The sequence below is a fragment of the Pundamilia nyererei genome, unplaced genomic scaffold (genome assembly GCF_000239375.1).
Source record: "Pundamilia nyererei isolate P.nyererei 1_Seehausen unplaced genomic scaffold, PunNye1.0 scaffold00057, whole genome shotgun sequence".
Classification (NCBI taxonomy): Eukaryota; Metazoa; Chordata; class Actinopteri; order Cichliformes; family Cichlidae; genus Pundamilia; species Pundamilia nyererei.
The window spans coordinates 1,813,089-1,826,062 of record NW_005187458.1 but is presented as its reverse complement, the minus strand read 5'-3'; the positions used below and the strand labels follow the sequence as shown (position 1 = coordinate 1,826,062).

At 38.9% G+C, this 12,974-nt stretch overlaps 1 protein-coding gene across 1 annotated transcript; it reads left to right on the top strand.

Annotated features, from left to right (window-relative positions):
- The first annotated feature begins 659 nt into the window (after positions 1-659).
- rad54l (RAD54 like) lies at positions 660-12,034 on the top strand. Its single transcript, XM_005734230.1, has 18 exons — positions 660-983; positions 1,086-1,166; positions 2,744-2,854; positions 2,961-3,021; positions 3,107-3,242; positions 3,370-3,439; positions 4,056-4,344; positions 5,110-5,234; positions 5,315-5,465; positions 5,546-5,672; positions 6,654-6,728; positions 8,507-8,637; positions 8,818-8,928; positions 9,283-9,406; positions 9,483-9,561; positions 9,643-9,822; positions 9,954-10,117; positions 11,372-12,034. Exons 1-18 carry the CDS (start codon positions 981-983, stop codon positions 11,571-11,573), a joined length of 2,220 nt encoding a protein of 739 aa, XP_005734287.1. The 5' UTR covers positions 660-980; the 3' UTR covers positions 11,574-12,034.
- The last annotated feature ends 940 nt before the right edge of the window (positions 12,035-12,974 follow it).

Here is a 12,974-nt window from a genome sequence, read left to right as displayed (position 1 = left end):
AGATAAAAAGAGTGATATTCTGATGTCACAGTTTTTCCTGGTGTTAAGCTACTTTAAAGACATCATAGAGGCCCTGTTGCACCCCCTGCAGTTTGGTTACGGGCAAAAAGGTTGGCTGAGTAATTGAATAATTCAAAATAGTCATTGGTTTATATTCATAGTCTAAATAAATCAACATTATGTGGTGTTAATTTCTAAACTTATTGATCTATCAACACGTTTTTAAAAATTGGGGGAAAAAACCTTTTTCATCGGGACAATCAACCACACCTTTTGTTACAAAGTGCCATAGTGTCATTGATATTACTTTTTGCTCAATTTCAAGACTGAAAAGCATGACTGAGCTTCCTGTCAATGACGGAATGGTTACTGAAGGGTGTTTGCAATGTCACCAATAACAGCAACAAATTAGCTGTCACAGATACAATTTTCAAGTACAAAGCTATTATGAAGTCTCTCATATCGCTCCCCCCGTTCTTATTTACCCTTCATATTTTATTTGTACTGCTAATTGTTACTCTTATTTGCCTGGTATGTCTACTGTACAAACTGAACTGGAATGACTGACTGTTCACTTTATAATTTCAAATAAAGAAATGTCACTAATAACAGAGTGAACTCAACAGGTACTCTGCTTCATTGAACAGGACGAATAAAGATCGAGCCTACAACAGTTTGTTGTCCTTCCGGCTTTCCGTAGTGTTGTACAACAATTAGCGCCAAGTTGAAACGAGGAGGAAAGTGCGCCGTATACTTTATGTATACTGACGTTATCGTGATTTTGCTATTAACTATATACACCTAGTAGTGCGTTTCACGTTAACGCTGGGAACACGTATTTGTTAAACGAGTGTTTATAGTACCGGAGGAGTACACCGGCACAGACAAGAAGCAGACAGCGGTAACTACGAACAAACGCTAGCAACACGGTGAGGCGAGACGTCTCAGCATTACTACAGTCACATAGAATAGACGTGGAAATGGTAAGTAATAAGCCGTATTCGTAGTTATTTCATTTGGCCTACACACTACATTAGGGTGTTGATTAAGAAATTGTAATGGCAATATATGAACCTCCGTCCCAGCGGAGGAGTCTCGCTCCCAGTCAGATTGCCAAACGCAAGCAGGAGGGAGACTACTGTGAAGATGAGTGGACACATAAACCTGTAAGTACAGGACCGCTGCTGTATATCTGGAGCTAAGGTGTTAATGTTGGAGTGCTTCTTGACCTGTGTCACACTTTTTTAAACCTGCCTTTAGACATCGTTTCAAATAGGAAGGTAAGCGTGCACTTTAGCCTTTAGGCATCCTAGGAGAATAGGATGTTTTAAATTTTAGGTGTTACATCCCAAGTTGATTTCTTAGATTAAGGGTTTTCCTATTAAAACTTTCAATTCAATTCAGGTTCATTTGTATACAGTGGTCCATCGCTATAACGCGGTTCAGCTTTCGCGGCCTCGCTGTTTCGCGGATTTTTTTGTGCAATTTTACATGTTTGTTTTTTGTTTTTTATAGCACATCGTGTTCTGCGACCTGATTGGCTGTAGACCATTGTCAATCAATCTCCTCCGTACCGCATCTCCTGCCCAGCACAGAATGCGTCCAGCACGTCAAATAGTGTGACTCTGAAGTGCTGTACTGTATGTTCATGGGCCTAACTTTGTGCTGAACAGTGGGGGTGTCAAGATCTCTGTCAAAATAAATAAATAAATCTGGGTAAATTTCCAGATGATTAAACATGCAACTATTTTGCTGGTAATAATTGAAACGAGTAAAGAAAATCAACAGCCTATTTATGCAAGATAATTCATAATTTTATTGGGGGGGATTATATTGATAGCGTCTGATTACTGGGGGGGTCATAACCCCCCTGGAAATTATGCCCCTGTGTGTATGTTTGTAAGTTCTCCCCCCAAAACACAACAATGTCAACCAGAAATTTTGCACCATCAAATGCACCTGTGGGTGCCTTTGGTTTCATTCTATAATACTGGACTTATTTTTCTACGAAGGTTTGGACTTTGAGAGTGTTTAAACAAGGGAGGAAAATCTGAAAATGTTCATGCCTGTCTGAGAAAAGTGTATAAAGAGTGTAGTGAGGGGTTTTACAGCCTTGAAACATCTATAATGATTGTAAAATATAAAGTTGGCCATTTCCCATCGCGGCTTATTTTTAGAACGTAACTCCCGCGATAAACGAGGGACCACTGTAGCGCCAAATCATAACAACAGTCGCCTCAAGACGCTTAATATTGTAAGGTAAAGATGAGACAGTAATTTTATATGTTTAATTATACAAATATGAGTTATACACATCTAGCCAGCCATCATTTTTTGCCACTAGTGTATGTTATTAAAAGACTGTTAACAGCTTCCTCATTAGTGTTTTTGTTTTTAAAAGACACACACACACAAATGTAATTCATAACTCCTTTTTTCAGGAGTTATGAATTACAAAACAAACATCCAGAAATGTCAGTATATGAACAGGGATTCAAGCCATTAACTGTGACCTAATAGTTTGGTGCTTTGACCTACGTTTGGCTTTCTCCAGTTGCTCACCTGATACCCACCCATACATAACAGGCTAGAAAATTAGAGCAGTGGATAACCTGCCGAATGTTGGGGTTTGTTTTTTTTTTTAAAGAGCCATGGCAGAAAGTGAGGGGCCTAATTTATGGTGTATGCCATTTACAGATATTTAAAAAAACATTTTAATTATTTATTTATATTTTTTATGCAGGAGAAAAGAAGAAAAGGCGATAATGAAATGAGAGAAAACCACATTTCTATCCATAGAAAGCCTCTGACGCAGATCAACAACCGCCCTGCATGTATGGATGGTGAAAAACATGTAAGCATTGTTTAAAGCTGTCAGATAAATATCTTTGTATAGATTTTGTGTGTGAGTAAAGTTTAATGATTTAACGAGGCTTACCTGTTAAAAATCTTTTCTGCAGGAGGCATTTATTCAAAGTATCCTGTCCAAACCGTTTAAAATTCCTATTCCAAATTATGCAGGTAACATTTTTCTCTCACCGTGGCTCTTTTAATTTTAGTACAGCAGGCATATTACTTCACTGCTGTGTTAATGAAATACCTACAGGATCACTGGGAATCAGGGCACTTGGTTTAAAGCGTGCAGGAGTGAGAAGACCACTCCATGATCCTTTTGCCGAAGATGCTCTGATTCTTTACGAGCCTCCAGCTCTGAGTGCCCATGACCTGATCAAAGCTGACAAGTAGGTCAAAAACACAACTCCTTCTTCAATACATCATCTTTTACTCATTACTTTCTTGTCAGAGTGCTGTTCATGTTTGTGATTTAAAAAATACTCGTGTGACACAAGCTATCTTTGCTCTTTTCAGAGAAAAACTACCCGTTCATGTGGTTGTGGATCCAGTGTTAGGCAAAGTGCTCAGACCCCATCAGAGACAGGTAAACACAAGATATCTTTACACATAAACTACTCTATGCTACTGTATTGCACATATCATACAACAGTATCATAGTATTAAACATATACTGTGGAATGTTTCATGCTTGACTCTAGATTTACAAAAACAAATCATCTTATAAATTATTATAAGAGAATAAATGTTAGTTTAACCAAGAATATTAAAAAACTGTAACGTAAAACTTCTTGTCTTTAAATACTTCTGTTTAAATTACCCAAGACTGCCAAGTCTTCATTTGTTTCCACACATGTTTAGAGGCATTGCTAAATTTGTTTGTAAAATATGAATGAAAATGTTAATGAATCACAGATTTGTGCCTGTGCACAGTTAGTTATTCTTAATGTCTTCAACGGTTTTGGATGTTGTCACGGTTTAATTTAACATTGTATTTGTACCTCATGGCACAGCTAGCCACAAATTCAGCTTGTTACAGTCCTCCAAAAGTAGTTTGCAAGCTGCTTCTGAAACTGATATCTTATGCCAACTAGTAAGAAGAGAGTGAAGTGTGACTCAGCTCAAAAAAAGCAGTGTAGTTCACCTTAAGTGATGTTTTTTTTTTCTTTGAAATTCACATTGAATGTCTTTAATTTCTTAAGGGTGTAAAGTTCATGTGGGAGTGTGTGACGGGCCGACGCATACCAGGATCTTATGGCTGCATCATGGCTGATGAGATGGGGTTGGGAAAGACCTTGCAGTGCATCACCCTCATGTGGACCCTGCTACGCCAAAGCCCTGATATTAAGCCAGAGATAGACAAGGCCATTGTGGTGTCACCTTCAAGCTTGGTTCATAACTGGTATAATGAAGTCAGAAAGTGGCTGGGAACACGTATCACACCATTGGCCATTGATGGAGGATCAAAGGAAGGCATTAATAGACAACTAGGTATCTAACTTTAATTTCTCTCTCATTATAAATATCCACAGAAAGGTTGTTGGAAAAGCCTTGTAATGGACCAAAGTTATAGTCTTAGCTCCTGTCTCTTTGAGCCCGCCCTGTTAAAAAGCCTAGTCTCTGATTGGTCAGCTGGCCAAGAAAAAACAAAAAGAAGTGTATCCCCAGATTGTCTGAGTATAATAATCTTTGATCTCAGCATTATATCTTTTGCTAGCTTTCAGTGATTGTCAGTGAAAAGTTTTTTTTCAGAAGAATAAAAATATTCTAAACATTGTCATAGAGTGTAAAATGGTAAATGGCCTATATTTATATAGCGCTTTTCTAGTCCCTAAGGACCCCAAAGCGCTTTACATATCCAGTCATCCACCCATTCACACACTGGTGATGGCAAGCTACATTGTAGCCACAGCCACCCTGGGGCGCACTGACAGAGGCGAGGCTGCCGGACACTGGCGCCACCGGGCCCTCTGACCACCACCAGTAGGCAACGGGTGAAGTGTCTTGCCCAAGGACACAACGACCGAGACTGTCCGAGCCGGGGCTCGAACCGGCAACCTTCCGATTACAAGGCGAACTCCCAACTCTTGAGCCACGATCGCCCCAGTGTACATGATTGAAATTGTTGCCCAAGCAGACTTAAGTTTAAGAGAAGATGGTTTTACTTGAGAGCTATTGCTAATATTGTTTAAATAGTAAGAAGTTTCTTAGATGAGCTTCCCTAAAGGGTCATTTGTTTGTTTTCTGTTCTTTCAGAGAGTTTCATTTCGCAGCGCAGCTTGAGAGCACACACACCCATCCTCATCATTTCATATGAGACATTTCGACTGCACGCTGAGGTTCTGCACAGGGGAAAAGTTGGACTTATCATCTGTGACGAAGTATTTCACTTTATCCATACAATTCAGAGCTATCAAGAACTCTCGAAGTTAGGATGTAACAGTACTATTGTATTCTTCAGGGCCATCGGCTTAAGAACTCTGATAACCAGACATATCAGGCCCTGAACACCATGAGTGCCCCGAGGAGAGTGCTGATATCAGGCACACCCATACAGAATGACCTTCTGGAGTACTTCAGCCTGGTCCACTTTGTTAATGCTGGTATTCTTGGTAAGCAGCATTACAAATACAGAAATAGGTAAAAAGCTCTTTTCTGATCAGATTTGTTTAACGTTTCATCTGGATTGCAGGCACATCCCAGGAATTTAAAAAGCGATTCGAACTTCCCATCCTTAAGGGACGGGATGCAGATGCCAGTGATAAAGAAAGACTGAGTGGGGAAGAAAAACTGAAGGAGCTAATCAGCATAGTCAACAGGTAAGTTCATGCAACAGAACACTAAAGTACTTTACCTTATAATATAAACTGCCTTCAGGCAGGTGCTGGTGCTATTTTCTAAGTAAATATATTTTCAAGAGTGCTATTGACACAAAATTCTCACCGGATGTCGGTAACAATCCACTCATGTAAAGAACCCATAGCTGTTCATAAATTAAGTTATGTGTAATAATGAGAAATGATACAGGAAAAAAAGTATTTCACACTTACTGAAATTGATTTCATACTTCATACAAAAGCCTTTGTTGGCAATGACAGCTTCAACATTTCCTGTATGGAGAACCTAGTTGCATGCATTTCTCAGGTTGTGAAGGCTCTGTGGGCCACTTCTATGAACTCTGAGCTTTAGTTCTTCCCACAGATTTTCATTTCGATTCAGGTCAGGTGATTGGCTGGGTAATTGTAGCAGCTCTGAAACCAGTTGAAAGTTTCCTCGGCTGCATGTTTGGCATCATTGTCTTGCAGAAATGTCCACACTTGTTTCATTTTGTTCAAAAAGCAGCACAGGGGGTTCTGAATGGCTCCCCCTCCCCCCAGACAACATAGCCCCTGGGATCCTTGGGACACACACAGAGGGGATGAAACTTTATTTAATCTTATGTCCTGTTCCTGTTAATTTCTAGGCTTTTAGCTTTTATTTTGATTTCTTTTAAGATATAATTTTGTAATTGAATGCAGCATGTTTTTGTTTCATTATCTGATTTTCATAGATTAGATTTAGAATGAGATTATGCAGCATAATCTCTGATACATTTGGAGAAACAACTATTTTAATTGTGTTAATTAAATTATATTAATTCCTGCTCCTTTGTTTTGTCTTTGTCAGACAGAGTCAAGTAAACATAAGCATCCTAAAAATAAATATTTATTTATATGTTTTGCGTTTAGACGAATGTCTTCAACAAACTGAACTCTCTTTTATTCTGCTTCGGTTGTAATGACCATATTCTGTATCAACAGGTGTTTGATAAGGAGGACATCTGATATCTTGTCCAAGTATCTTCCTATGAAAATTGAGCAGATTGTGTGCTGCAGGTAGGTAGATTGGTGCTCAACATGAAGAACCCTCTTTTTTTTAAGCAGAGATAACTTCTTTAATATTTAAATTTTTATAAACTGTCCTCACTCTGCTGGCTGGGTGGGTGCTGGGCACCATGGACACCCAACTTTGTGAACACAATAACTTGAGAACGAGGTGACGCAGGGTTGTTTTTGTTTTTTTTGTTGTTGTTTTTTTTTCAGATCTATTAAAAATCTCAAAGTTAAAATCTTGGTGACTTTGACCTCAAGGTTATTGTTCAAGTTGTCTGAAAATCTTGTGAAAGACGATAAATCACCTAAGATGAAAATGAGGGTTTTCAAATTGAAACCATACATGCATCTACTAAAAATCTCGTATCAGAGCCAAGTTTTGAAAACACAATAGCTCAAGAAAGCAGTATTGTAGGATTTAAAAAAAATTTAAGTTAAAAATTAATAAATGAAAAAACCCATGCCATATATGTAGTGTTCAGGAAGGATATCATATAGGTTTCTCATACCAATAGCAAAGCTGCATCTGCGGAGCGTCTGGGGCACTTTGATACAATTTGTTTTTGTTTTTTTTAATCAGTGGCACGATATAATATACCAGCATCATTGTTTCAGTCTTTTGACAAAATGATATTCAAAGCATTTTCTCAATAACTATTGTTTTACAGTGAGTTTTTATAATGATTAGATTAAACCTTATGCTGTCAGATTGCTGTAACTGTATGGATTTTAAGGCCAGGGTACAATTTGATATACGTGTTAAAAGATATTACATGCTTATTGTTTCATTTATAATTGTTTTATTTTGTGTAAACCTGACGTGGAATGAATGATCTGTCAGTATTGCTACAGTTTGTAGTGAGAATGATACTGAGGTTCAACAGACTGACTTAGTGCATAGATTAAAGCGTACCATTTCTTTCATTATTTGTTACCAGTTACAAATAAGGCTCGTTGATTTGTTTAAGTAGACCTTAGAGAAATAACTGCATCTGTTATTATAGGTGCATAATGTCCTCTCCAAGGAGGCTGTGTAGCACTGCCAGCCACCAGTGTTTTTTACATTTTACACTGCATTTGTTGCTGTTGCAAAATTTTTAAGTGATTATAAAGCTTGCTTAGTTTTAGCAATAAAAAATTATCAACATCTGTCTAAAACTTAGCTAGCAGAATCGCTAGAGTGAAAGCCTCGTAAAATAGCTCATGTGTCATTTTCTTATGGTGTTGGAAGGACATATTTTTATGCTCTTGCATGCTCTAATTAACACATTGGTTACAATTAGCAGTATTGTTAAAATATTGAACACCTGGTGCAAGATATGAAAAAATACAGTAACCCAAGGGTAGGGTTAGTAGGGTTAGTGACTTGCTAATTAAATCTTCTAGAACCGGGACTTTTCAGAGGAAACGTACAGAGGAAAATTCTCCTGCAAGGAGGCTGAGGGGTAGTATTGGGGCTACCATAATTTATTTATTTTTCTGATAAATTATGATACTTTTGATATATCCCTTACTTGAGGTTTACTCGAGCAGTTTTTGTCCCGATCATGGAAGACTGGACCAGGTCTTTACCCACTCGAGGATGCTCGAGGGAGCATGGGAGTTTGCCCAACCAGTCTACATTTGTCTTGTAGGCTTGGAGAAGGCATTCGAACGTGTCCCTCGGGGTGTCCTGTGGGAGGTGTTTTGGGAGTATGGAGTGTCCCAAAACAAAAATGTAAACAGGATTTAATTTACATGGAATTTGATTTGAATTTGTGTCTCTTTGTGATTCCTTGCAGGCTGACCCCTCTACAGACAGAGCTCTATAAACACTTTCTAAAGCAGGCCAAACCCATTGAGACATTACAAAAGGGCAAAATAAGTGTCTCCTCCCTGTCTTCCATCACATCACTCAAGAAACTGTGCAATCGTAAGTGAGAAAAATGTAACACAAAATGTTGCATCTGTGAACACTACAGTGATCATCAGAAAAATTGTCCTCTCATAATTGAGCTAAAATGTAAACTATTAATAGAAAACAAGATTGTCGTCTTACATCTAGAATTATCTTCTGCTTGGAAAAAATACAAATGAGTGCCATCTTTCTCAGATCCAGCTCTTATTTATGAGAAGTGTGTGGAACGGGAGGAGGGATTTGAAGGGGCATTAGAACTTTTTCCTCCAAACTACTCCACCAAAGATGTTGAACCTCAGCTCTCTGGTAAGAACGTGCACAGCATATCGTGGTGCAGCTCCTCTGATGGTCTTCCAGGTCATCCACACTTACTAGTTGGAAGAAGATTAGCATTAGATTAGTAGAATGTAAACAGAACATTAGGTCAGATAGATAAGATAAGTAAAAACGTGAACAGGGTTGTTTTCACAATTTAATAGCTTGTCTAATGTTTACATTTTACATTTACATAATATTAAAGAAAATATTGTTTTATAAGAATTAACTTTTTTATTCCCTTCTTTTGTTAAGACTAATTTTCTGGAAATGTGTCCAAAGGGTGGTGCTATTTTAAAGTCATGCAGCCTCTCCTCTCTCTATTTATTGCTTTGTTTATTTCAGGGAAAATGCTGGTTCTCGACTACATTCTGGCAATGACAAAGACCACAACAAGAGACAAAGTGGTGCTTGTCTCCAACTACACACAGACTCTGGATCTCTTTGAAAAGCTCTGCAGATCTAGAAGGTATATTTGCAGAAATCACTATTATAAGTGCGCTATTTAAATGATTTTAATTCCTCCTCCTTTGTGTCTTTGTCAGATACCTCTATGTTCGGCTGGATGGCACGATGTCAATCAAGAAAAGAGCCAAGATTGTGGAAAAGTTCAACAGCCCGTCGGTGAGTTGGAAAATCAGTTTGAAGCAATATTTAGAGCTTTGAAAGACTTCTGAACAGCGTCTGAAGACATCTTTTTCTCAGAACCCAGAGTTCATCTTCATGCTGAGTAGCAAGGCTGGTGGATGTGGCCTCAATCTGATTGGTGCTAACCGCTTGGTGATGTTTGATCCCGACTGGAACCCAGCGAATGACGAGCAAGCAATGGCTCGGGTGTGGAGAGATGGTCAGAAGAAGACCTGCTACATCTACCGACTTCTCTCTGTCAGTTCAGTGCATTTTCAACAGTGTTTAGGACCTCACATTCAGTGTTTTAGTACAGCAGGTTACTTTTAAAATCTACACTGAGCTGGTTACAGATTTACCTGTTTTGACATGTGCTTGTTTCCCGACAGACGGGAACAATTGAAGAGAAGATCCTGCAAAGGCAGGCCCATAAAAAAGCCCTGAGCAGCTGTGTGGTGGATGAAGAGCAGGATGTGGAGCGTCACTTCTCTCTGGGCGAACTCCGAGAACTCTTCACTCTCAACGAAGAGACCACTAGTGACACACACGACAAGTACAACACATTACTCACACACGTTGTCTGTGCTGTTCAGTCTACTAATTGTCCAGAGAGCTTAATTTACTCTAGAAATGGTAAATTAAAATTAAAGCCCAAATATCTTGTAGAAATATTCTTGGCACAAGTGACGTAGCTGTAAAAGGTTATGTGTTCTTCTCTGAGTTGAGAGCTGATTGCAGCTGCAGTTAGATCTTTGCATCTATCATGTTCTGGGCAGCCTATCATGTGCTTTTAGGTTTTATGGGCTTTCGCACAAGAACTGACACCAAGTGAGGTTAATGTGAGTTTTTGATATTAATAGTTATTTGAGCAAAACTGAGAGGGTTTGACACTGTCGTGAAAAGTGATTCGAAGTTGTTAGTTATGGCATTTTCATTGCTAGGTTGACGTGGATAGTAATGGTTTGAAGCCATTATTATGCAATATGGAATTATTTTTCTATCATAAGTTGCATTCAAGAAAAAAACATAATCCAAGAAAATAATTTAATTTCAACAGCACAATTAAATTCTTTGTGCTTAAATTTAACGACCCTCGCGTGTAAAACTCAACAGCCACACAAAGAAGCCGTCGCACCTGCAGGAGTGTGTGCTTTGCGGCCACGGCTACAGTTTCTCGGTCTGTACTGATTTATCACTTGTAGCTGCACATCCCACCAAAGTGAACGTGTTTGCTGCTGACTGAGCAGCTTTTTGGTGGCATGGTTATATTTCTATTTTGGCTATAATTATAATTGATTGATTATGATGCACACTTCCTTGCCTCATCCTTGTTATTTTTAATTATAAAGGGCATGCAGATTAATGGGACAGCAGTGCAGAGGCTTCAGAACTTACCTTTGAATCTTCTGGTTTTAAAGATTTCTTCAGCAGTGATGTAATCCAGTGACTGTTGTCAGTATTTATATTGCTACGCAGTAAATAACTAATGTAACTGTTTAACACAATCACCTGAACTGTTGATCAAAGGATCCTATGGGCATCCAGTCAAAAGTCAGTTGATTCGTGTTAGCAGGATTCCTCTGTAGGTGGAAAAAGCCTCCCGCGAGGGGGGGAAACTGTAGCTGCACAAAGCAGACACTGTGTTCATTGCTGCTAAGTTCTTCACACGTGAGAAATTTAATTGCTCCGCTGAAATGAAATTATTTGTCTTTTCTCTGCGCAACTTATGATAGAAAAATAATCTCACACTATGGATCCTAATGTATGGCACGCCCTTAATCAGCCTCTCTTTCCCCTCCTGTATTAGGTTTCGCTGTCGCCGCTGTGTGAATGGCAGAGAAACAAGACAACCTGACAATGATGCTGACTGTAACAGTGACCTCTCCCATTGGAACCACTGTTCTGACAAGAAGGGCCTGAGGGACCAAGTGCTGAAAGCGTCTTGGGATGCTGCTGTGTCCTTTGTCTTCCACCAGCGCTCTCATGAGGACCAGATGGGTGTAGTATAGAAGAAAGAATGCAGAAGGCTGTGTTACACTACCACAGATGCTGTAAATATGGATATTTATGTGTTGTTGAGTTTTTCCATTTGTTTTAAACAGAAAAAATAAAGGTTGATAACCAGACATGAAGGCAGTTATTTCTTCACATTTTTGCATTTATGGAAAATGTGCTATGATTTACAAGCTGTGATGCACGTTACTGTATAGATCAATTTTTTGTCTGGTTTCAGTTAGTCATCACAGCCTTCTGTAATAAAAAAGAGGTGTGCACCTTCTGTAAGACAGGCATATTACATTAATATGTTATGTTAAGATGTGACTGAGCCCGGCCAGGCTGCACGGGCTAGCCTGACCACCAGGCACTTATTGACAAGCCCCTCCCCTGGGCCTGGCTCCAAGCAATGCAACGTGGTCTATAGTTGTACTTTCTTTCCACTTGTGTTTTAATAAATAAACAATTATTGAGAATGGACATTTAATATGTGGTCTTTCATAATGTAAATTCTACCTTTTGTTTATTGCTGGCTCTGTGAACAGATTCCACTTCAGAGACCTAACACTAGTGTCACCTCCTGCTGGTGATAATGGCACAATATAGATTCTCTGCTGGGGGTATGCATTTTATATGTGCAGCTTAACTCTGCACTGCAAAAGGAATGCAACAGTTTGCCTTACTTTTAAGTGAAGCAAACTGTTGCGTTGTCACAGGAATGTGCATGTAATAATTTGTTTATTTAGAAAATATATAAAATGTTTGTACTAATTTCTGATCTTGAGAGTTTAACTGTAGCTGTGAGAACACAGAACAACACCAGCGATCAAATTAATTTCCCTTTGATCTGCTGAGGTTGCAGACAAACAGACAAAGGGAGTTCAATTCAGTTTTATTTATATAGTGCCAAGTCACAACAACAGTTTCCTCAAGGGGCTTTATATTGTAAGGTAAACACCTTACAATAATACAAAGAAAATAGAAAAACCCTAACAATCCTATAACCCCCTTATAAGCAAGTGTTTTGGCAACAGTTGGAAGAAAAAAATCCCTTTTAACAGGAAGAAACCTCCAACAGAACTAGTCTCATGGATGGACGGCCATCACCATGTTGTGAGGGGTGGCAAACTGGACGAAAGACAGCCAGTGTCATTGTGGATATAGAGAAAGACTAGTGCAGAACATGTATGAGAACAGTGAAACACTGGTGAGGTGTGCAGTAGGAGTGACCGGTGGGTTTCAGGTCAGTTCAGGGTGGAGACTGGATTACATTTGTTTGAAGGACAAAGTTAGAGTGGCATGGCTGAGATAGTTTTAACAGAAGAGCAGAAAAAGTCCAGAAGTGCATAAAAGGCATGGTAGATATACTGGATAAATGAGAAAATGAGAATATAAAAGAAGAAGACTGAAAATTA

Bases quoted from the DNA above. Each gene is read 5' to 3' on its own strand.
- rad54l (XM_005734230.1), top strand. The intron at 5,466-5,545 runs GTAAGCAGCATT...TCTGGATTGCAG, and splicing joins TGTTAATGCTGGTATTCTTG to GCACATCCCAGGAATTTAAA. The intron at 5,673-6,653 runs GTAAGTTCATGC...CTGTATCAACAG, and splicing joins CTAATCAGCATAGTCAACAG to GTGTTTGATAAGGAGGACAT.